General features: G+C 36.8%; 2 protein-coding genes across 2 annotated transcripts; both read right to left on the bottom strand.

Moving 5' to 3' along the window:
* Positions 1 to 588: 588 nt before the first annotated feature.
* On the bottom strand, positions 589 to 14,182 carry LOC119796486 (BRCA1-A complex subunit RAP80-like). The gene is made up of 16 exons (XM_038305073.1): positions 14,128 to 14,182; positions 13,759 to 13,889; positions 13,211 to 13,332; positions 13,004 to 13,088; positions 10,933 to 11,051; positions 10,445 to 10,583; positions 10,157 to 10,308; positions 9,451 to 10,083; positions 8,408 to 8,465; positions 8,227 to 8,324; positions 8,013 to 8,122; positions 6,076 to 6,241; positions 5,712 to 5,816; positions 3,701 to 3,756; positions 816 to 988; positions 589 to 725 (listed from the first exon to the last, which is right to left on the bottom strand). Exons 2-16 carry the CDS (start codon positions 13,796 to 13,798, stop codon positions 589 to 591), a joined length of 2,193 nt encoding a protein of 730 aa, XP_038161001.1. The 5' UTR covers positions 13,799 to 13,889; positions 14,128 to 14,182.
* Positions 14,183 to 19,639: 5,457 nt separating this feature from the next.
* Positions 19,640 to 24,238, bottom strand: LOC119796483 (gap junction beta-7 protein-like). The gene is made up of 2 exons (XM_038305066.1): positions 23,907 to 24,238; positions 19,640 to 20,994 (listed from the first exon to the last, which is right to left on the bottom strand). The coding sequence occupies exon 2, from the start codon at positions 20,978 to 20,980 to the stop codon at positions 20,144 to 20,146; it is 837 nt and encodes a 278-aa protein (XP_038160994.1). The 5' UTR covers positions 20,981 to 20,994; positions 23,907 to 24,238; the 3' UTR covers positions 19,640 to 20,143.
* Positions 24,239 to 24,551: the final 313 nt, after the last annotated feature.

Below are 24,551 nucleotides of genomic sequence, written 5' to 3'. Positions count from 1 at the left end.
GTCAACAGGGACCAGCTTTGGATTTGGATTAAAAGTTGTTTTTTTTAATTTACTGAATCATTTCCTTTTGAACAAATTCAAACCATGAAGCTAATGCAAAAACGTGAGGTTTAAATCTGGTTTATTTACATTAAAGGAGTTAAATATGTTCATCATCATTGATGATGATGGAGTTTGAACAATATTCACCGCTATACATTTAAACAGTGAAGCTTAAAGTCAATTGTGTTTTGATGTTACCGTTTGTCTTAAAGCGTTAACGAAGGGTGGGAAAAGAGAATGGGAGTTAGCACTTTATGAAAAAATGACTTTAAATGGATAAACAAAACTTTGAAGAAGCTTGCAAATCAGATCTACAGAGGTGTGTTTTTTAAAGCTATATTTCTTTCTTCACTTAGCTTTCCTTGATTCTGCTTTAAATACCGTATTCTTGACACCTGAGCTATGATGGATGACATGCTGAAGTAAACAATAAGGCTGATAATGATCATGTTTTTTTTTTTTGGCCTGTGTTGAGTCTAATTGGTTCCCAAACATATTAAAAAGCCCTATTCTCCTTGGTCAACCTCTAAATAGTTCTTAAATTTTCTAGTAAGGAGTCACTACCTCCAAATTTAACCTCATTACTGATATTTTTCTAGCTTTTGGCAGGGAGCTGACCTGTGTTTCATGGTCGGTCACCAAGGAAAGCTCTGTCGTGCCGTCGTTGTCGCTCAGTTGAGTTTCTATTTATAAACAGGAGAGATTATTTTAGAGTCAGCAGCTCAGATATGTGAAAACAGAAGTGTTAAATCCATAAAGCTAAACTTCTGTACCTGGACAAACCTCACAGTCGTCAGTATCCATCTGTTCTTCATCGCCGTCCTTCTGCTCCTCATCCTCCTCCTTTCCTTGCTGTTCCTGTTCTCCATCATCATCTCTCTTCTCTTCTTCCTCGTCAAATTCAGGGGCTTTGCTCCTTTTGCTGCTTCTCAGTCTGAGGCCTCTCCTGACAAATAGGACCAAACAAATCAGTGGAATGACTGAACTAATCTTAAAACAATTCAGATATGGAGTGCTAAATTGTTTGGACAAAAAAAAAAAACAAACAAAAAAAAAATCAGTGTGCAATGTTGCAGGTGATATACAAAGACTAAATACACTAAACAATCAATGCAAACTGGTTCGGTTTAGCCACATGTAAATGAGCTAATTGCATTGGCTACTGGCAGTTTTAGGTTGGTTGTAAAAGCAAGTTGAAGCCATGGATATGGAGGTGATAATGATAATGACAAATATTATTTAATGCTAACTTTACATAAATATTTCAAAGTGATATAAAAAAAAAAAAAGATAAAAGTCTCAGATAAATGGAGAGTCAGGGATGCTTACTTACAGGCGCCCCAAGCAGGTTTGATGAACCGCTTTGCAGGTGCTGAGTATTTAGTTTGCATATTCTCCACCCATTAATTTTGCGGGGTTTGATCATTAGAATATGATCTGCATATTCATAAAGGCACATGCACAACAAGTTAGCGGCCGCTTATTTTTGGACATGCAACGGCTTTGAACCTTGAGTAAAGATACAGTTTGCATGTGGAAACAGGTTTGCACCGTTTGTTACAAACAAACCTTTTGAAGATCCGACCCCAAATGCTGTCAAACAACTCTGAATCTCCAATATCAGTGAACTTGTTTTACAGGTGCTGGTCATAAAATTAGAATATCATGAAAAAGTAGATTGATTTCAGTAATTCCATTTAAAAAGTGAAACTTGTATATTATATTCATACATTACATACAAACTCATATATTTCAGATGTTTATTTTGTTTAATTTTGATGATTACAAATGACAACAAATGAAAATCTCAAATTCATCATATCAGAAAATTAGAATATTGTGAAAAGGTTCAAAATTGATGGCCCCTGGTGCCACACTCTAATCAGCTAATTAACTCAAACCACCTGCAAAAGCCTTTAAATGGTCTTTCAGTCTAGTTCTATAGGCTACACAATCATGGGGAAGACTGCTGACTTGACAGTTGTCCAAAAGACGACCATCGACACCTTGCACAAGGAGGGCAAGACACAAAAGGTCATCGCTAAAGAGGCTGGCTGTTCACAGAGCTCAGTGTCCAAGCACATTAATAGAGAGGCGAAGGGAAGGAAAAGATGTGGTCGAAAAAAGTGTACAAGCAAGAGAGATAACCGCACCCTGGAGAGGATTGTGAAACAAAACCCATTCAAAAATGTGGGGGAGATTCACAAAGAGTGGACTGCAGCTGGAGTGAGTGCTTCAAGAACCACCACACACAGACGTATGAAAGACATGGGTTTCTGCTGTCGCATTCCTTGTGTCAAGCCACTCTTGAACCACAGACAGCGTCAGAAGCGTCTTGCCTGGGCTAAAGAGAAACAGGACTGGACTGCTGGTGAGTGGTCCAAAGTCATGTTCTCTGATGAAAGTAAATTTTGCATTTCCTTTGGAAATCAAGGTCCCAGAGTCTGGAGGAAAAGAAGAGAGGCACTTCATCCACGTTGCTTGAAGTCCAGTGTAAAGTTTCCACAGTCAGTGATGGTTTGGGGTGCCATGTCATCTGCTGGTGTTGGTCCATTGTGTTTTCTGAGGTCCAGGGTCAACGCAGCCACATACCAGGAAGTTTTAGAGCACTTCATGCTTCCTGCAGCTGACCAACTTTTTGGAGATGCAGATTTCATTTTCCAACAGGACTTGGCACCTGCACACAGTGCCAAAGCTACCAGTACCTGGTTGAAGGACCATGGTATCCCTGTTCTTAATTGGCCAGCAAACTCTCCTGACCTTAACCCCATAGAAAATCTATGGGGTATTGTGAAGAAGAAGATGCAATACACCAGACCCAACAATTGAGAAGAGCTAAAAGCCACTATTAGAGCAACCTGGGCTATCATAACACCTGAGCAGTGCCACAGACTGATCGACTCCATGCCACGCCGCATTGCTGCAGTAATACAGGCCAAAGGAGGCCCAACTAAATACTGAGTGCTGTACATGCTCATACTTTTCATGTTCATACTTTTCAGTTGGCCAACATTTCTATAAATCCTTTGTTTTTATTGGTCTTCAGTAATATTCTAATTTTCTGATATGATGAATTTGAGATTTTCATTTGTTGTCATTTGTAATCATCAAAATTAAACAAAATAAACATCTGAAATATATGAGTTTGTATGTAATGTATGAATATAATATACAAGTTTCACTTTTTAAATGGAATTACTGAAATCAATCTACTTTTTCATGATATTCTAATTTTATGACCAGCACCTGTATGTTGTGCCATTCAAAGATTTGGATTTGCATGAGACAGCCTCAAGAACAGCCCAGTAAAACTGTTCAACTTCTTACTTGTACATATTAACTTTTGGTCAAATTTAGTGCAATAGCACTGAGCTACAAGCAGCATCACACATTTCAACAGAGGTGTGTAAAACAAATAGGAGAGCATGAAAAAACCTGAAGAGGAACAAATACTTAACTATGTCCTGGGAACTTTAAAACATTGAAAACCATGTCACAACCACAGATCAATTGATTCTGCATTTTTTTTTGTGTGCCTTTTTTTATGTGATAAACATGAGATTCACACGAATTTTGTTTCACTTAATTCCATCATTAGGAGTCCTATTGACATAAATTTCAATTTTTACCAAATAAAATGATCCAAAATAAGTTTTACCTCCGAGGACGACCAGACTGGGGTGATTCAGCAGGTGCTTCAGGGGACAGTGACTTCTAAGGGGGAAAAAAGATTGAGAAAGGTTTTAAGATCTGCTAGATTTGACCTGATTCCTCTTACACATATAAGCTGTTATTAACATTTACACCTGTGTTAAAAAATACAAGAACATTAATGTCTACATTATTCCCTGTATCCCTTTAAATACCTACCTGACGAATTAGTCACTAGAACAGGTAGCAGTCAGTTACAGCATGCATGCTACTGATTGTGTGAATTAGAAATAAAAGAAGTAAAGTAGTAAATTACAGCAGTCTGAGGTGCAATCAGCAAGGTAATTTATTCAGAGAACAGGTGTAAGATGGGAGGCCTTTTATTTCCAAGAACAACAGCCTGTTTACACAGGATTCCCACTGAGAAGCTGAGTATAAACAGCATGCTTTCAAATAAGTTTAGGCAGTGTATACAACTTCAGACATTTGGGTTTAGATGATTAAAGCAAGTGCCTCAAAATGGCAACCAATACCAGGAAGGTGTGGAAAAAATTTTGGAAACTCCCCCATTCATGGACAAATGAAAAGATCAAATGATTTGATAATTAAACAAGGTCTAAAGTTACCTGAGGTTACTGTAACAACTAGAAAATGTCAACAAATGTCTTCAGTAAGCAAATGATGAGGTGACTGTTTGTCATAGAAAATATTGAATGGCAGCCAGATGGTGGTGCAGTTTGAGCACTGTTGTTTTGCAGCAAGAAGGTTCCAGGAACGATTCCCAGCCCAGGATCTTTCTGTTTTCTCTTTGGGTACTCCAGCTTACTTCCACAGTCCAAAAACATGACTTTTAGGCTAATTCGCTTCTCTAAACTGTCTTTAGGTGTGAGTGTGTGTGAGCATGGTTGGGTGTCTCTTTGTTGCCCTGCGTCAGACTGGCGACCTGTCCAGGGTTCACCCTGCCTCTCGCCCAAAGACTGCCGTAGATAAGCACCAGCCACTTCCTGACGGAATAAGTCGGAGAAAATGAATTGACTTGCATGATATGTTGCAGCTATTTTAAAAACTGATTAGGTTGTTTTTTCTGGTGAAAACGAAATCCTCCAACTGCTGCTATGTCCAAGACTCTCAGCAGCCTCTCTGCACTGTGCTACATAAACAACACGGCTCCACTTTGGTTTGGGTGTCCTGTCTTTGGTTTTTGCCTTCGTTAGGATAAAATCTTCCTGAGTTTCTCAGAAACTCCTGATACATATCAAATCACAACGTTATTGAGTCTATTTCAGCATTGTGCACAGGGGGCCTCCTTGAGGTCCAATTATAGAAAACAAAGTGTTAAAGTGCCATCCCCTGAGCCAAAAACTGCGCCTTTAGGGAATAAGATTCTTGTATTCCTTAACGTGCACAGCACAGGGAAAAAAAGGCAACATTGCATCCTGTTTGGTGGACTTCTGTCCACTGAGTCTATCACTGTATTTGCAATTTGTGGTTGATAGGCAGAGGTCCAGCAGCTTTAAAATCTAATTAGTGTTAAAGTTGTCCTGTCTTTCAGGATTTCTTCATGTCCAGTTATTTTCTGACTGTGTTCACTGCCTCTGATGATTTGATGCAGGTAAAAAGAGAGGTTAAATAAAAACAAAACAAAAATCAAAATACGGTTTCACCTGGTTCTAGTCTCAAGTGCAAGACTTGGGAAAGTAATTGTGTGGAGTTCTGAATTAAGGGATGAGTGTTTACAACCATTAAAGCTAAAACAAGATGTTTTGAAGTATTATATGCACCTGAGTTAATGCTCCTGACAATGGGGCTGACAATTTATGATGGCCTTATATGCCTGACCTATCCTGACTAGACCAGACCATTGTCTAGTCAGCTCCATCTCTGCAGAGGGACAGATTTCAGATTTTCCATTCAGCTCTAACACTTAAGAAACATAGAGATCCAAGAGCTGCAAAGCCATTAGGAGGACCACGAAGAAAAGAATGAATCAAGTTAAAAACTAAAGTTGATTGCTTCACCTCTGGCTCTGGCTGGATAGCCTTCCCCCACTCAGCCTTCCTCAGTAGGCCCCTTTGAACTTGTTTCAAACTCTTCTCATAAACCTCCATCTGAGCCACGATCACCTTAGGAAAAAAAAAGAAAAAAGAATGAAATCAGTATGTCTGTGTACCACTGTAATTTGACATTAATGTTAAAATTAGGAGTTCAAACATTCATTATTTGACAGTTTTTCTCCAGATCAAGCATAATCATTTAACTCTTCCATATTCTTAACTGGCTAGAAATTGAAATCCTGGGTTTGTTCTGCTGGGAATCACATTCTTAAACATGCTACAGCCAATTGGATAATAAGTTAATCTTTTATTTATCAGTAGGAATCACCTGGGTGTATGTGTCTGGGTCCAGGCCTCTTGGACAGAAGGGAACCCCCCAGTAGTAGTGAATCATCTGGTCGCCTGATGATTCTCTAGGTGGTGGTGACTCCCTGGTGACTCCCTGTCTGCTCACAGGATAGAGCTCCTGCCCTGAGGTGCAACATGGCTGCTGGCTGTTGGACATACAAGGATTAGTTCTAAGTGATGCATGTTTATCTAGTCTGAAATCCAAGTTCTAGGCTTTCTAACTATAAACATGAATGGAGATGCATATCAGATTGGTCATGAAGGAATGGCTCCAGATTTTAGGTGCTTTAAAGTGACATCTTCCAGAGGATCTGTGCCACTGTGTTTTATAAAATAACTAAACTCAGTAAATATACAGAAATGCTTCAGATTAATGTATAGTTGGATTCAAATTACAATTTAAATAAAGCTGCTTGTTTCCAAGTAAATGTAGAACATCACAAAAGAACAAATGTGTCATCTAACGTGAACTATAAGAGTAAACAAAAGATTAATTCTGGAAGTTCCTCTATTTGTTTAGCATCTCAGACATGTATATGTGTAAAGAGTGAGCATCTATTGAACACAGGCTCTATTCTAGAGACTAAATATACCTTATTAACATGCAGAATGAGCTACTAAAACAGAAAAGGTGCAGGAGCGCCTCTGACAGTAAACATATTACAATTTGAACAAGGATTTAAAAGTTCCCCATGTATAATTTTAGATTTTATTTTGACCTCAAAGGGCCAGTCGGGGATATCTAAGGCAAAATAATCCTGAAGAGGTGGCTAGAATGAGGAGAAATTCCCAGAAGATTCATGATGGGATAGTTAGCTGAATCTTTAAGGCTGACAGCCTGGAAAAGCACAGCAGGGCTCATAATTAATGCTGATGCTGTTACAATATTCTCTAAAAACACATCACATAGGCAGTTGAAAAGTAGTAAGAGAAAAATGAAAAATCTTTGCACACACTGTATACATTATGTACACATATATATGCTAGTAAACGTAGATCCCTTTATGGTCTCCCAATGAAGAAATTAACTCTCTGCATTTAACCCATCCCCTTGGGGAGCAGTGAGCTGCCATTTTGTGGCGCCCGGGGAGCAGTCATGGGGTTAGAGGTCATGCTCAGATACCCAGAGTGGAGGCTGTGGGGATTCTAACTGGTTACTTGCAACCTTCTCAGACACAACCGCACTGTTCCCACAACTAGGCCAACAATCTCCACTCATTCTAAAGAATATAGAAGTTGTAACATTTCTGTGTAATAATGTGTATATCTACGATATAAATAACATTTACGTTTCTCTTATATTTCTCTGGTAGTTGTTTTTCTTTTCTTATTGTTAAAGTAATATTATATAAGTGTGTGAAAAGTTTAATTCCAAACAGGGTAAGAAAAATTCAGCAGCATGCAGCCATGTTTCATGATGGGGGATGGAGCATTGCTTACAGTAACTGTTGACACACAGACCCATGCATCGAGTATAAACCAGGCTTTAAGCAGAATATCATTATAACCCTTTAACAACATTGATTATGTACAATTAAAAAAAATATCTCAAGAACATTATTTTTTTATCTGAACTCCATATTTGCAGTAAATTATTTTTAAAAAATTTTGGACATAAAAAGTTAAATCCTAATTAAAAAAAGCTACATTTGGGAAACATCTTTGAGATTTTAAATTTAGAGCTGTTTTTTTCTTAAAAGGTGAAGAGTTTTGAGGGACACGGGTTTGTTTTTAAGATGTTTGTCATTGAATATGTTTAAACTGTCTTTGTCATTGTCTTCCACAGTACATGATCTAAACTTCACATGTTAGAGATTCTGTATTTGAAGACTGTTACGTACAAGAAAAAAAAAATCTTTGTTGTTACAGAACATTTGTTGGATGTAACCTGTGGTTTGTGATATAAGATCAATGCACCTGCACTTTTGCCCAGCCTCTGACACGTCATTCACGGAGGATCCAGGCTGGCTCACTCTTGGAACAACTTTCTCCTGCTCAGCAAACACGGGGCTAGGAGAGACAACTGGCTGCAGCAGCACAAACAGAAGACAGCAGCAAAAAAGTCTATGTCCATCAATTTTATTAGAATAAAACGAAATATAAAGATTGCAAAAATTTTATATTTTTGTACCGTTTCATCATCGTCATCCTCTTCTGACCAGACCAATGTCATATCGCTTGTCACCTCTTTCTCAGCAGAATTACAGCCTTCGGATATTCCATTCACTTCTAACATTTGAGATTCGTGGAAATGTAAATCAATCTCTGATCAAATCATAACGTCTTGATAAAAATGTCATGCTTCACTATACCTGACTCAGATAAAGGTCTGTTGCACTCAGCTGTTTGAAAGCCATTAGACTTTCTGTCCTTTTGATAAAAAAAAAACAGCAACATATTTAGGCTGAAGTGTTATGAATTAAAACAAAGCAATCCAAATTTTAACAAGCCAAGATGAATGCACCAACCTCATTACCTCAGAATAAGAACAAAAGTTTGTAGATATAATGCTCAAGAAAATAAATTGAACACTAAATAAATTTTTCAATTGAAAATATTAATTCACTACGTAGAGAAATATGCTGAGAAAGCATTAACACGAAAAAATAAATGTAATTTAAAATTATAGTCCCATGGATGTCTGAACTTTGAATTGAATTTTACCATGGAAACTTTCTATTTTTTAGTCCACTCCAATTTACATTAAGTACCTGTACTTTCAACTGCACTACAAAATTCTAATGCTTTTCATTACACGTTCACATCACATTGTTTTTCATTGATTTGTTTAGTTTGTTTGACAGTTTGAAAGTAATCAAATGCTAGATGGGAATTGGTCCACTGACAAACGGCAAAGTGAGGAAGTAAGATTCTCCCCCAATAAGAGACATGATCATTACTGAGCCTCGTTCCAGGGCAAAACACATCTAAAATGGATTCCAGCACGGAGAGCACGCCAAGAGAACTCCACACTCTTACCCTTAGTTAAAAGAAGTGTCCTCTTTAATTGGAGAATTGAAACATATTTAAGGAAGTAAATGTGTTTTAAAACACTTTTACCTCCTTATTTGCTCATATACTGTAGTTGAGAAACCCGTCTGTTTGAGGAACTCAAGTCAGCACTATGAAAACCTGGACTACTCGCCCACCCTGTGACAGTCAGACTCTGTTGTCGACTCATACTAGCCCTAAGTGCACTTGCGGACAGGTGAACACATGCACTCTGCCCCACCAGCAGACTGCAAGAGCAACCTTTAATTGGGGATAGAGAATCCAGATTGGGAAGGATTTCAACCCCCCCAGTTTCATGACATCTGTTTTCCTTAACCTAAAATTCAGTTTAAAAACAACTCACCTTCCTGCAATCGGGGATATTCTGATCATGCTCAGAACCTCGAACCTCTCCTGGTTTTTCCTGCAGCTCAGTCTTCTGTGCTTCCGTCGATCCAAACACTGGGCTCACTGAGCATTCATCTCCCCGTTCAGCAGGTTCTTGATCAGTGTCTGAATTGATTGCTAACATATCCGAGGGAGTTTTAGGGAAAACAGGGCTCTGGGGAGGGCAAGACCTTAAAGTGGGGATAAAACTCTCCTGAGAGGAGAAGCCAAACTCCTCGTTTTCACACGCAGGGGGTTCAGAGGCATTAGGAGACGTCTCATGCTCTGCAGTCCTGCCATAAATTTGACTTTTAACAAACTTGGGGCTCTGCTCTGACTCTCCTCCATGTCCCTCTTCATCTTCTAAGAACACAGGACTTTTGGGACTAGATACTCTGTTACTCTGTGGAAATACTGGGCTTTTGGGCTGAGCAGAATTTTGAGTCGAAGGAATACTGTCCTCAGAAAACATGACAAACCCAGAGGTTTTACATGTTTCTACTAGATCCCCGTTTAACCGCTTGATGTGGACCTCGGCTTTGCAGCCGGTCAGTGGAAAGACTGGAGACATCTGGAGCTGGGAGTCATCTATATGAGTTGAGTCTGAGCTCTGGTTCAAAAAAAGAAGAGACCAAATAAATCATCAGATACAGTTGAATAGACACAACAAAACTGTGACCCACCTGTGGAGAGTCCAGATTGAGTGAGAACGATTCAGGGCTGCAGAGCGAATTCTGGCAGGAAAGGTTCTGAGTCTGAGACAAATCTGGCATCTCAAGCAGAGAACTATCTGTACTTCTTTTCTGCTTTTTACTACTGGTAATAGTTTCATCTCCTATGGAAAAAAACACAATATCGAGAACTCAGAAGTCTGAATTTGATATAAATGTGCTGTTTTTTTTTTTAGATTGATAAAAACTTTCGTCACACAGGAAGTCTAACTCCAGCAGAAAGAGTTCCAAAAGACTTGCCTGAGTTCATGTCGCCCTCTTGTGGCAGCTTCTCTCCATTGGTGTATGAGAGTTTTCGGCGAGAGCCTAAACTTGTGGAGGCGGCACCAAGCAGCGATTTATTTGGAGATTTCAGAGAAGGTTTTTTCTGGCTTACCATCTAAGAGAGAACAAACCCACAGGGTTTAAAGCTACATCCAGCAGAATTTAAAGTTTATTATCACCCTTTTATTGCTTTACCTCTTATCAAAGTTTTTGTCTAATCTTACACTTTGTAGATCTGTTACTCGGAACAGGGAAGATTTTTGAAAAGTGAGTCTGTATTTCAGTTTGATAAAACAATCTCAATAAAGAAAACAGATTTCTACCAGCATTTGAATATGAACACATTAATCTGAGATGCACCATTAAGAAGTCGTACAAAACAATGCATACCTTCTAAAATCTACTGAGACATGCTGAATTTATTCTGAACAAAAATGAGGAAATAAAGTTAAACCTGAACTCACACTCTCCTGAATGGCTTTCATCACATCCTCATCCTCCCGCTGCTGTCTCAGTGCTGTATTGCTGGCTTCCTGTTTGCTTAGTTGCAAGGCCAGGTCCATCATCTCCTCCTCCGTCATCTCTGAGGAGCAAACAAAGGAGAGGAGAGAACCAATATGAACTATTCTAAAGTCAATACATTAAATAATACATTTTTGGTAAAATCCATCTGCTCCAATGAGATAAGCATTTCCTAACTTAATAAACAGTTAGCATTAAGTATTTTATCAAAATGTGGCTGAAGGATCATATGTCGGCCTACAGCATCTCTCTGTCGGGTTTCTGAACAAACGAGCAGACAGAGATTTAAAGAAAACTGAAATTCAAAGGAGGTAAGTTGGCAGTGCTTGTGAACAACAGATTATGTCATCAAGAAAATGTAACTGTGAAGACACAACAGCCAAATGCATTTGAGGCAATACATGGGGATTTTAATCACGCCTCTCCCTCTGCTACACTGCCATAGTTCCAACAGGTTGTCAGCTGCTGTACCAGAGAAAACAAAACTTGTTGTTTGTGAAGCATTTGCGTTGTTGTTTGTTTATGCAAACGTCAAGGACTCCTACATCTGTGAAGTAAAACCTCCTCTTAGGAAATCAGGTCTGCTCAGAGTAGCCCCTTTATAAGAGAAAACCTGCAACAACTCGATGAAAAAAAAAAAAAAAAACCTATGAGTTACCGCAACATTTAATTTATTTTGGGGATAAATAAAGTACTTTTGAATGGAATTGAATTATATGTCAAAAGCCAGGTGCATCAGCATCATATTTCAGCCTGTTAGTGATACTAGAGAGATTTTACCTGTGCTATGTTTGTAACTAGAACAATACACTGACTTAGAAGCGTAACAGCTTTAGAAACTGTGCTTTTAAACACATCTCCTTACATGAGAAAAGTGCTGTGAACATATGAATCCTAGTGCATTCAGACTGCCATCGATTGACCCTGACGCATCTAGGGAGGTGAACACATGCGCTACTGAACCGCCTCACAAAGAAAGCCTGCTTTGAAAGCAGGGGTGAAGTGACCAAGTTCAGAACAATTCTTAAATGGCTGGTCTGTTGAAATAAACCGACCAGTGGTCATAGTTTTTTTTTTTTTTTTTAACTAGGGCTGAAAAAATTATCGGATTAAGTCAAAAAAGGTTTATTGAAATAATTGTCAACTAATTTAGTAATCGATTAATCATTAACTGGACTTTAGAGACTAAAATATACCTTTAGCTGACAGAGTGACCCACCTTGAGCATCAATTATAACAATATTGCCAAAATAAAAATAATAATATGTGCACATTTTGCTTTTAAGTAAAAAAAAAACAAAAAACAAAACTTTTTCGTCTCTCAATAGGCTCCATCCAGAACTCCTGAAGTGGAAAATGTTTTGTTTTACCTGGTTTAATTTCATAAAAAGTCTTAAATAACATTTTGCTATCAGATTATTAATCGATTAAATTAAAAAATAATCGAAAAACAATTTTTGTCGATTTACAAAATAATTATTAGTTGCAGCACTAGTTTTAAAAAATAAAACGCATAATTGCTGCACCAGTACGTACCCACCTCACTGGGGCTGCAGGTAGATCAGAGTTGCTTCTGCAACAATCTGGTAGTTTGCATGTTAAGGGGAGATATAAGTGTCACTTCTCACATGGCAAAATGAACAGAAGAGAAAGGGGTGGGCCTTATTAAAATTAGCAAAGAGACAAAAAAGAAAGTATGTAGCATTAAAAAAATTAAATCCCTTCCCTGACGCTTAAAAAAAAAAAACCTGGTGAGAACTCTGTAATATAACTCAATAAACGACAAAAGATTCAGACAGAAAGTCTGTTTACATTTTATTACACTATTTACATTTTGATCACTGCTGCACTTTATAAATGGAAATGTTTATTTCACTGCTAAGCTGTTCATTCACTGTTGAAAAAGCTGTATGCATCGCAATTTTGTTTAGTAAGCACTCTGTGTGTACAAAATGAGAATAAAGTTTGCCTAAATCTAAGATGCAGGGCATTCTTGAAAGTTCATTTATTCACCTTTTTGTTCGACTTGGCTATCCCTCTCCTTCCGTCGTTTCTCGCGTGCCGAGGATGTTGAACGAAGTAAAGATGGGAGCTCATCCTAAAAAACAGATACTATTTCAAATCACAGATTTAAATCTGCAGCTTAATCAGTGAAAATGTTTACGGCTGAGTTCTTATAGATGTTCAAACTATGTAAGTTTTCCTTCTTAACATCTCTACCCTGCTATCCGAGTTGGCAGAGGCTCTAACCTCCTCTGTGCTTTGATCTTGTTGCTGGTTGTCAACAGAGATGTCCGGGATCAGCTCCTTCCTCAGAGCCATCCTGCTCTGCTGTCGAGTCACTGTGTCAAGAGAGGAAAATCAACTTTATGTAGTCAGCACATGTTTTCTGTTTAAACGTAACATTTTGTAAAATTACGAAATGTGACATGAAATTTGAAAATGTGTCAAGTAAGATAATCACAGCTTCTGGCAGCATGCTACTTCACATTAATTATATTTAAATTAAAAAATAAGACCTGCTTTTCCCACAAGTCAATTTCTTTACAGAAATGAATATGAAAAATATCATACTATTGTAAGTTTGAGCCTTTAAAAAATTTTTGTTTATATGAAATTGAGTGAAGTGGCCTATAACTTCTTTGTGTGTCAATATGTGTCCTGTATTTATATGAGATTTTTGTGTAACTATGTGGAAAAGCCTGTTAATGGGGCCCTTGTTAAAGAAGCCATCAGTTTGGACAAATGATCAAGTTGTTCTATTCCACCTGATGATGACGATGAAGAGTGTCCTCTTCTTCCTCTCATGTAAGTGTGGGATCATCCAGCCTGGAGCACCAACTGACAGGGGAGGCCCAGAAACCTCAACCCGGATAAATTAATATTTAAAAGCGTTATACTGTAAAACAAAAGTAAGCACTGAACGGTAACTGACAGCGCGCGAGGACAGGGGCTGACATGACAACAAACTGAACATACAAGACAATAAATATCAGCAACTAAAGTTCGTTTTCTCTAGATTATATTAAGATAACTATCAAGTTAAAGTCCGAAATAACGTATTACTGTTTTTATTTTGAACAAACAGCACCGAAAAGAAATGCAAAGTACAGCAATTTTAGTTTAAAAACACTCACAGTAGATTTTTCCTCACTTTCGCGGCGCCATGTTTGTTTCGCTCCACGCTACCACGTGACCAGTACGTCAGACGTCAGTTACGCTTCCGTCAAAAGTCTAGTTTCAGTATTTGCTGACCAACAAAAAAACAAAATTAAAAAATATATTATTATATATTATTAAAATAATTCATAAGTTTTACCCGTCTAATGATCATATTGTCAAAAAAAAATAAAAAAGACATTGATGTACTGTGCACTTTTTGTTCTACGAGTGTTGAAACAGTAACCCATTTGTTTTGGCATTGCTCTTTTGTCCAAAATCTCTGGTCTGACATTTGTAAGTTGATTGCAGAAAAAATTGAGAAAGACTTTAAGTTATTCTGGAAGGATGTCCTTTTTGGACTTTATGACCTCAACAGTACTAAGACTAGACCAAATGGAACTTTCATTATTAATCTGATTATTCTCTTGGCAAAATTCTACATTCATAAATGTAAGTTTACACATTCCAAAATATAATTTATTGCTTTTAACAATGAGGTCAAGCAATATGTCAACACGATTAAGTATTCTCTTAATCAAAAGACAACAAAAACTGTAAATGTGTGTAAACAATTTAATATCTTTTTGTAAATTGTACTTTCCCTGGCAAAATGTGAGGATTTTCATTTTTGTTTTTATTTTTTTGTTAAAAAACCAGAAATGTTGGATACAGCACAGTGTAATATTTTCTCAATGGAGACGAATGTTTGTATTTTTGTAAAGTGTGCAATTATTGAATAAAAAAAGAAATAAAAAAAGTCTAGTTTCAGTTTTTGTTATCAACAGCTGTCCTTCAAGTGAAATTAAATGCATCCAAACATTTTTGGGTGGCTTATGATAACCTTTCCCCTGTTGTCTTTTCGCGAAATATAAATTCGAGAGTTATTCCCAACAGATGTTTACACTTTTAAATATGTATGCAACTTTAAAGCGAATTTAAAAAGAGAATATATGATTATTGTTGAACCAGTGACGACTTTTTTCTAATGCAGTGGAATTGGAGAAAAGTAGTTGTCTCTAATTTATGTATAAATCAGCTCTCTCGTTTCTCCATATTGTTCTTCCACGTATTTTATGCAAAAATATTTTAACAAAAAAAATCCCATGAAATCGGGAGAACTACGGGTACATGCAGTTACTGCACCCACGCTGTACAAAACGCTGTTTGTTAAGTTCTTAAAATGACCAAAGCATTAACAGAATCATGCTAGACATAGATATCTCCAAAGCAGGGGCGGAGCTAGATGGGGGGTCGGGGGGGGGGGGGGGGGGGGGCATGGCCACCCTTAGCCAATCATTGGCCACCCCTGTGGCCAGCCCTACCATTTAATTCCCTCTTATACAGATGGTGGCAAAACATTTTAATCTTTTATATATTAACAATTACTTGACAACAAAAACACTGTGGTTAATTCTGCACATCAATATACTAAAATTAAAGATGATAAATACAGAATTACTACTCTTTTCAGAACTAGATTTTGTATTATATAGGGTAAAGAGAAAATTATGGGTCTCTGCAAGTCATCTAGGAGTCTTCAGTGAAATCATAGATAAATAAAAATTTTATTAAAAACTTATTAAATGATCAATTTATGTAGATACCAGTATTTGTAAATATCAATCTTATGCAGAATAATTACTGATAAAAGTAGGTAAGTAATGACAATGGAAAAGATGTTTGCCCAAAACTTAAACCTTAAAGAATTTTATCCACTATACCTTTGTTTGAGCCAAATGCTTGATTTATGATAGAATATTTAATATTACTAGTTTACTATTTTTGTCTGATTTGATATGATATATATGAATATGAAATATTTTGGTTTGAAGTATAAGTTGACTTAATTGTGAAATAATGAATTTGTTTAGTTGTATTTTTGCTGCTGTGGATAATTTACGCTGTTTCTTACCTCCACCCCTTCATTATATACAGGTGACTGCAGCACCTGAAATATATTGGAGTTGGCTATTGGGGTCAGGTGAGCTCTTGCATTCAGGCACGCAGCCATACAGTTTTTGACGGCTATTGATTCTTGTTGTTTTTTTGAGTGGCATAAAAAGGAACAAAATGAGAAATATGATCCACCTGTCACGTCATATTGCGGTAATAAATTCTAAGTTTGTTTTTATTTTGAAAAATAAAGCGTTTTGATCAAGAGGAAAGAAATTTTGTTGGATTGCATGGTCACTTTAAAAAACATCTGACAGAGCTGAAGTGAGTCTAACTTGGATGCTTCTGAACCAACAGCCATGCGCATCTTTATTGGAAAGATTGTGCTAATGCCTTTTATTTAGAAAGCACAAATATTTCAATATATTCCTCTCTTTGTTAGCAAATGCTGTGGGAAAGTATAGTTTGTCTTTATTTAGAAAATATGGATGTTTTGCTCGTTATTTTCCTGTTGGAACAGTATAAATTGACTGTGAGGTTTTGGTGCCTATTTACTTTCAGCCACCCCTCAGTGTACATTGGTTATTGCCTGGCCACCTTTATTTAAATTTCTGGCTACGCCTCTGCTCCAAAGGGCTCCACAGTCGTGTGATGGTTGGCCAATTCGATTTGTACCTATTTTCCTGTACTAACAGTGTTTGGGCAGTAGGTGACAGTCAGAGTATAAGGAATCCTGCTGTGCAAGTTCTCAGTCAGGACTGTTTATAAAAGCATTCTGATGCATATTTAGGGATCTATGTTAGCTAAGAAAGAATTGAACTTGTTTTGTGGTTGTATAAACTGACCCGTGACTAATCAACTGAATTAACCTACAAATATTTGTTAAGATAAGCAGAAACACATATATTTATACATCCATCTTTTTTATTTATTGTATAAATTGAACCTAACTTCCCATATCTAACTCTTCCAACACTCCTCCAAATTAAAAGTTACATAGAATCTGACAAAAAACCAACATGTCAATGCATGCTTACTGTCTATCGCTTGAAGTTTTATTTCCACAGAGATTTATTATCTACTTATTATTATTCTTTAACTTTTTTTTTTCCCCATTGAAAATCAAATTTCCTTTTGCTTTTATGTTATTCCTTTTTTAAATATTTTTCTTTTTTGTTTTCACTCTTTCACTTTTTTTAGTCTTGCAGTTTCAGCGCCCACTGATAAAGATACACTCTTATTATAATGTGCTCCTGTCTTTTGTTTTTGTTTAATCTACTTTGTTACTACATACTGCAGAAGCTATAAATATAAAAAATCTTCTTTATTTTTACACTTATTTTTTTTCTTTCTACAACCATGTTTATATAGTGGCCCATATTATATATATATATATATTGTTATATGCTATTTTCTTTTAACCAAATATATTCTAAAATGGTTCAAATAGCTCTTTGAAGCACATAGAGTAACAAAACCTACACAACAACTCATGCTTTTTATGGTTCATCTTAAAAGATACTTTTATTTTCAATGCACATTAAATTAAAAAATATGATGCAGCCGCAGAAACCCTATTACTTCAAGGTATACACACTACAGCCTCTGATTTTACTGTGAAGAAACTATTTGTTTTGGATTTAAGATATTTAGATTAATATTTTCCAATTTTCAGACTAAAATGGAAATTTGCAATTCTTAAAGCAAATACATTTTTGTTTCCAAATTCAATAAACCTTAGACTGATTTGTCTAATTATCTTCACTTCTGTAATTTTTACTGACATGTAGAATATCGACATCTGGACATATTTTTGACTGCCTAGTGGTCAGAGCTCATCGCTTTATTGGAGAATCCATCATAGATTCCCAGGAGCAGAGGAACTGGTAGTTTTCTATCTACAGCTCTTGCATTTCTATGTTCTTATGTCTTGTGGTACAGTGCTCCACCAAACTGGAAAAATGCACAGATCATCACCTACGATCTCCTGGTGAACATTTTGGACCCATTCTATTGATGACAATGATCTCAGTGAAAGTTGTGTGAAAACTCACTCTCTTTAGAGGACACAAACTCACTCAGGTCTTTTAGCAGCTTTTATTTAGTCTTCTTTTAAAGTTATACGGTGGGTTTGCTTTAGAAAAAAAATAAAAATCTCCAGTCATCTGTTGGCCGGTCTTGTCATTGAGGATTTTCTTGGACAGAATTGCCTTATTTTTCCTCCATCTTAAGTTAAACTCTTTATTCTTTCTAAATCTCTTGTTTGTTTGTTTTTCGTCTAAGGATCTCTAAAGTTTAGATATCCAAACATTTTCTTTTAGATGAAAATAACAGTAGAGAAATATTTTTGATAGTAAAACCCAAATAGAAGACAGCAACATAAACTGTAAAGAGATAAATAAATAAATAAATAAATAAATAAATAAATAAATAAATACAGACTAAGTAAAAATAAAAACTGATGCCAAATTTTATCTGTCATTTAAACAGAGAGAGGTATCCTCAGGGAGAGTTCAAACCAGCACATAAAACTTGAAAACTTTAAAAAAGTTAAATGATAATCCCTTCAAGTAATTAACATAGAATTAGACTTCAATAGAATTCAACTTTATTGTCATTACACTGTTACAAGTACAAAGTAACGGAATTAACTCTCTGCATTTAAGCCATCCCCTGGGGAAATGTGGGCTGCCATTGTGTGGCTCCAGGGAAACAGTATGAGGTTAAGGGTCTTGCTCAGGGACCCAGAGTGGCAGTCTGTGGGAGTGGGGCTTGCACTCAAATCCTCTGGAACCCAAGCGTAATGCCCTAACCACTAGGCCCCCACTCCTCTATACAAACATAACCTACCTAGCACACATTTAAAAAGAAGCGACTGAAACACAGAGGGTTTAAATTACTACAATCAACTTACAAATGTATCAATGATGTGACAAAATGGCCCTGAAGTGCATTCATCCATGGTCAATAAATGGGGCACTGCTATTTAACTCCTCTGAGGCAGGGCCCAATTACTAAACAGAATCCTAAAGTAAGTAAGCGCAGGACATAGATGTCACATAAGTAATACCTACTGATAATGCAAACCTTAAAGTGATCTTTTTTTTTTTACCAATATAGAGGAATACATCCATTTATGCACCTAAAACAGTTTTATCTAGTATAGTTGTAGCTCATCTCTTTGACAAAGGAACATTTGAAAAAAAAAAAAACTTTTGCTCTACTAGTTACTGCATGAATTCAAGGTTTACTGAATTCAGGGGTTACTGATATTTGTGTGTTGAGTTAAAAATATATGTTAGGAGACAGAATTATGTATTTCATTAATTACTGGCTTTCTACTTTGAAACCTGTAAAGACATCAGTTTTCACCATGATTGCAACGTAACATAATAATCCACACATGCCAGGTCTCGCGCTACTTATCTGATCCAAATGACGTAACAACTAATGTCAAAAAGAAAAATTATCTTAGGTAATCTGAACTAAAAAACATTTGTGATATTTTAAATATCTCCAACTTAATTTTATTGTTTTTTTTTAAAGTAATCTTTATTTATAAAGCTCTTTTCAGTGTTTTCTTTTTTTGGTAAAAAATTTTTATCCAGCTCTGAATTAGAAAAAGTGATACGGTATGTTTTTAAAGTTATTGTTTATCTGGTTTTCAACTGGTCCTTATTCAGCTTTATGAAGCTGCTAGAAAACTAGCATTTAACATCAGTGCGACAGTCCACAAGCTCATCTGAAATATTGTTATCCTGTACAAGAGCCAAGAATTTAAGAATAGACTAGATGTTACACATATTATTGGAAGAAATATAGAGAACTCTGGAAGTGTCTGTAAAATGTCCCCAGAAAAGCACAAAGAGGGATTACAGAAAATACTGATCAAGATAACGTCATATATACAAACTGGAAGAAAAACAAATGTCTGTGACGGAAAATATTTAAAACATAAACAATATTATCTGTAAGAGGCAGATAACATATTGCGTTACATACTCCCATCTCTATGAAATAGAAGGAAAAAAAAGAATGTTATAAAGTTCTAAGATAAATTTTAAAATACATAAATGTCCACATGTCTTTTAATTACTTCTAAGGATTAAAGAGATTTAAAGATTCTTCTTTGGAACCAGGGACTTGCTGTTGTTCCGGGCACTGAGCAACTGGACGGACAGGTTTTTCAACCTCATCAGCTGCAGGTCGTATTTTTTCAAAGTGCTCAGCTGATGTAAATCTGTTGGCAGTTGCAACATGCAGCTCGCTGCTTCTTAAAATCCTCCGCTCTACATAGCGCATGGTGCAATGTTTCCACAGCCACTTCCACATAATGTAGATGAGCTCTACAAAGTTGAGAACTATGCACAGAATGGAAGTACAGCCCATGATGAAGAGGAAGATCTTCTTCTCTGTAGATTTGGATATATAGCAGTCCACAGTGTTAGGACAGGGTTCCTGACTGCACTGCAGCAGTATTGGCACCCCAAAGCCATTGTACAAGAAGTAAAAAGCCAGCAAGAAGCCCACTTCAAAGCCCGTCTTAAAGAACAGGCTAAGGATATAAGTGCAAAAAAGACCCCCATCAATGCTGCCTTTGTCCTCATAGAGCTTTTTCTTGTGCTTGGCCTCCCTACGCTCTCTGTAAGCAACATGTAGGGCCACCAGCAGGGAGGGTGTAGATACCATGATGAGCTGCAGAGCCCAAAGGCGAATCTGAGAGATGGGGAAGAAGAAGTCGAAGCAGGCATTCTCACAACCAGGCTGCTGGGTGTTACATACAAAATCCTTCTGCTCATCCTTCCAGACCTGCTCAGCTGCAGCCACATAAACCAGGATCCTGAACAGAAAGACCACAGTGAGCCACATCCGACCAATGCAGGTGGAGTGCTTGTTAACCCCACTGAGAATCTTCTCCAAAAATCCCCAGTTCATTGTTCTCTTGTCTCCTGTAAGGAAATAAACCACCAGTTAGATTTAAAATCACACAAAGCAGATTTAAAGTATCAATATCAATGAATCACAAATGCAGTCATTGTTAGTATTCTCCTTTTGCAAGTGTTGGATTTCAGGAAATTATTAATGAAAATAACCTTAAGCTAAATAATGCAGATTATAATAAGCAATGATTTACTTATAATCCTAAAAAATGATCACATCCAGAAGTTCTGGAGTTTGGGTGATATCTCATATGGATCCTACAGATGTGTGTTGGTAAAATGCAATAGTAAAAAGTCATCTACAATACAACAGGTGCTTCCCAATACTTTCCAAGGGAACAGGAAAGTATTTTCTTATAATTTTACCTTAGTTATTTTTACACTGGTGGGAAAGATTATTCAAATGCGGAAAACATTTAAAACAGTTTTTGATGTCCTAAAAAAAAACTCCCTTAAAGCTACAGTGTGTAATTTTCAGCGACATCTAACGTCCAGACTGCAGACCGCAGCAACATGAACATCTCCCCCCCCACCGCTTCTCCCCCCCAACAGTACGGCGAGCGTTACGGGACAAAATGTCTTCCACGACGTCCACATCACCTACCTTCTCAAGTGATGAGGTTTGTTTACATAGATAATTTTACAGATAGTATTTCATTAGTCTGTGTAGGGTATAGATTTCATGTAGACTTAAACAATTTGCCGTAGTTACTTTCGAGCGTAATGGGCGATCTCGCAATCGCTAGTTTGTTGGCTCTGCGCTGCCGTAGCGCAAAGATGTCTGCCTCCATGGCTGCGAGACCCGCTCCTATGTAATTATAAATAACGAATTCTAAGGCAACGCAAATATTAAGGTTAAGAGGCTGAGCTCGTAGATGATGATAAATAACATAGTTATGTATAATATATTACATTTCTGACTGTATAACCCTGTAATTATTACACACTGTAGCTTTAAAATCAGAGAGGGCAATGTTTAGAGGAACTATGCTAACTTTGCTAAACTAAGATTTCTGAACCAAATGTCAATAACCCAAATCTTGAACCACCCAAGAATAAAGCATGTTTTAGATTAAAGAAACATTTTCTAATACCCATGTTGAGTTCTCTTCTAACTTCTGGATGGAAAGACATTTGGTTTCATAATGTTCAGCCCCTATAACTCCAATATGGCTTATTTTTGTGACAGGAAAAAAAAAAAAAGAAAACAACTATGGCTTATTTGGAATGGTTTAACTTAATGGCTTCAGATTAAGATGAGACCAGGGTTAAACATTTTTAGACAATATTGTTGTGTCTTGCTATGGTTAAAAATAAACACCAACATCTCATCAAACACAGTGGTGGAAGAGCTATGATTTGATTTTACAAGCAGAGATAAATTGCAACCATCTGCATTTTTCACAAAATTCTTAAAGCCAGACACTTTAAGAAACTTTTTTTCTGACGTTAAGGTTAAAGTCTTTGCTCATACATTATGTCCCTTGAACTGTCATGTGAAGTGGTCACAGTCCTGACCTATGTGGAAGTAAGGCCTAACGATGCTTTAGATGCAACTGCAAAAAATATATCAATAATGTTGAGCTGCACCATTTATATAATTTCCTGACTTTTGCTAAACGACTTTCTTCCTCATTAAAGTCCCTGCAACTACTGGAAGTATAACACCGGCTATCTGAAAAAAACAGAACAAAACACTCAGCTGAGGTGTGGAACTTTCTAGAAATGGGGATGTTTGGACCAGATTTTTATAAAACAGTTAATTGTGACAAAAACAGTGTTCACTTCCATGCCTCTTTTAGTTCCACAATCTCAACTTGATATGTGTTTCACAGTCTTTAACATTACAGAGGGGCTCATCTTCATGCACAACTGGTACAATGGAATGGCTTGAGCAGAGCAGACTGAACTAAAACCTGAATTATACAACATTTGATAACTTCTAAACCCTTAGAGATAGTTGTCTCTGTCTTTCTTTTCTATGCTGCACTGCCAACTATTCAACGAAAAAATGTAAACACGTGAGAGATGGAATTTGAAGACTTGAAAAGGAAAGAGAAAGCAGCAAAAATACTGCTACTGTAACTACGTATAGTTTTACTTTTGGCCTAAACATACATTTTTATGTATAAGATAAATAACTTTGAGGCATCTGTATGTATAAATGTAACTTCATATTATAATAGAATAGAAAAGAATAGAACATTTCTTTATTTTCCTACAATGGAGAAATTCTAGTCTTACAGCAGCAAAAAAGATAACAGAGAAAAATGCCACACAAATGTGGAAATTGAAAAGTGTATAGGAGTAAAATAATAGTGAAGAGCGAAAAAAATAAATATACTGTACTTTAAAGTGTTTTAACAATATAAATACTGTGCACCTGGAGAATAAATAACCAATATACAGCTATGGACATTTTTACAGTAATGGATATTTGAAAATAGCAACATCAGAGATGTTAAACTGAATCTTCTCATGGAACTGAGTAGCATCCATCCAGAATGTCATATTTATTTGGTATTTACATCCAACTCAGTGGGTATTTCATGTATAAGCCAAGTCTAGGTAAACTGAAAGAATTAAATTGGCAAACAATGAAATACATTTTCTACCTTGCTATGCTAGTTTCTCTAATATGAGACTAATATTAGAATATGAGTCAAAGTATAGTTATTCATACATCTCCTCATTACAGAAAGTGAACAAATATGATCCTGAAACAAAAGTTTTCCCACTGAAGACAACCTGTTTAATCTATAACTGAGATCTCAGGTTATAGAAATTAATTGGTTCTCCACATTACCGTTTGATGTGTTTGGAGTTTATCCCCTTACAGCAAACATCTTACTAAATATTTCATTTGGATCCATACAAAAGTTCAAATTTATGTATTAAGTTAGGCAGAATGTAGAACTTACCAGTTATCTCCTGATGGGAAGTTTATCGTCAGACGACCAAGGTGATTCTGAGTTCTTTAGCCTGCTCACCTGCAGAGAGCCGTACTCTACCTGAGCAAACTCCTGACTTGCAGCCGCGTCATATCAGATTCACACCAGTCTTGAGTTTCCTTTTCTCTGCAGCACACGGCATTTTTAGTGAAATATGCCTCACAGCGGCAGCCTCAGAGCACACCACCTGCTGCAAGTGGGTGTGTACAGTGACAACATCATAATGCAAATAAAATTCATTCAGGGCCCGAGCTGTGTGGTGCTGTCCATCCACCTTCACCTGCCTGTGGCGACAAGCTGATGACAGAGGGATCGTGTTACTCTGCTGATAAGTAAATAATACATGCATCCTCCTCAGGCAGTGGTAGTACTGCAGCTCTTCTACTAAGGTGTGGCTGCATATGATGCAAATACATTATCTGATAGACCCTCTTTGAGCCTAGACACCTACAGGTAGAAATAAAGGGTTTATTGCTCCAAAGGTGAACTTCGAAGCCAAATAAGTACATTTCTGACTTATTTGTTCTGTTTTTGTTCAATTTAGTTCTATCCCTACAAAAAACCTCAGCCGAGAGTATAAAGGTGCATTTTCATAAATTAAAGTATAATCAGAAA

Source organism: Cyprinodon tularosa, unplaced genomic scaffold (genome assembly GCF_016077235.1).
Source record: "Cyprinodon tularosa strain WSP-4 unplaced genomic scaffold, ASM1607723v1 ctg550, whole genome shotgun sequence".
NCBI classification, from domain to species: domain Eukaryota; kingdom Metazoa; phylum Chordata; class Actinopteri; order Cyprinodontiformes; family Cyprinodontidae; genus Cyprinodon; species Cyprinodon tularosa.
The sequence above is the reverse complement of the archived record's forward strand: the minus strand, read 5'-3'. Positions and strand labels throughout refer to the sequence as shown.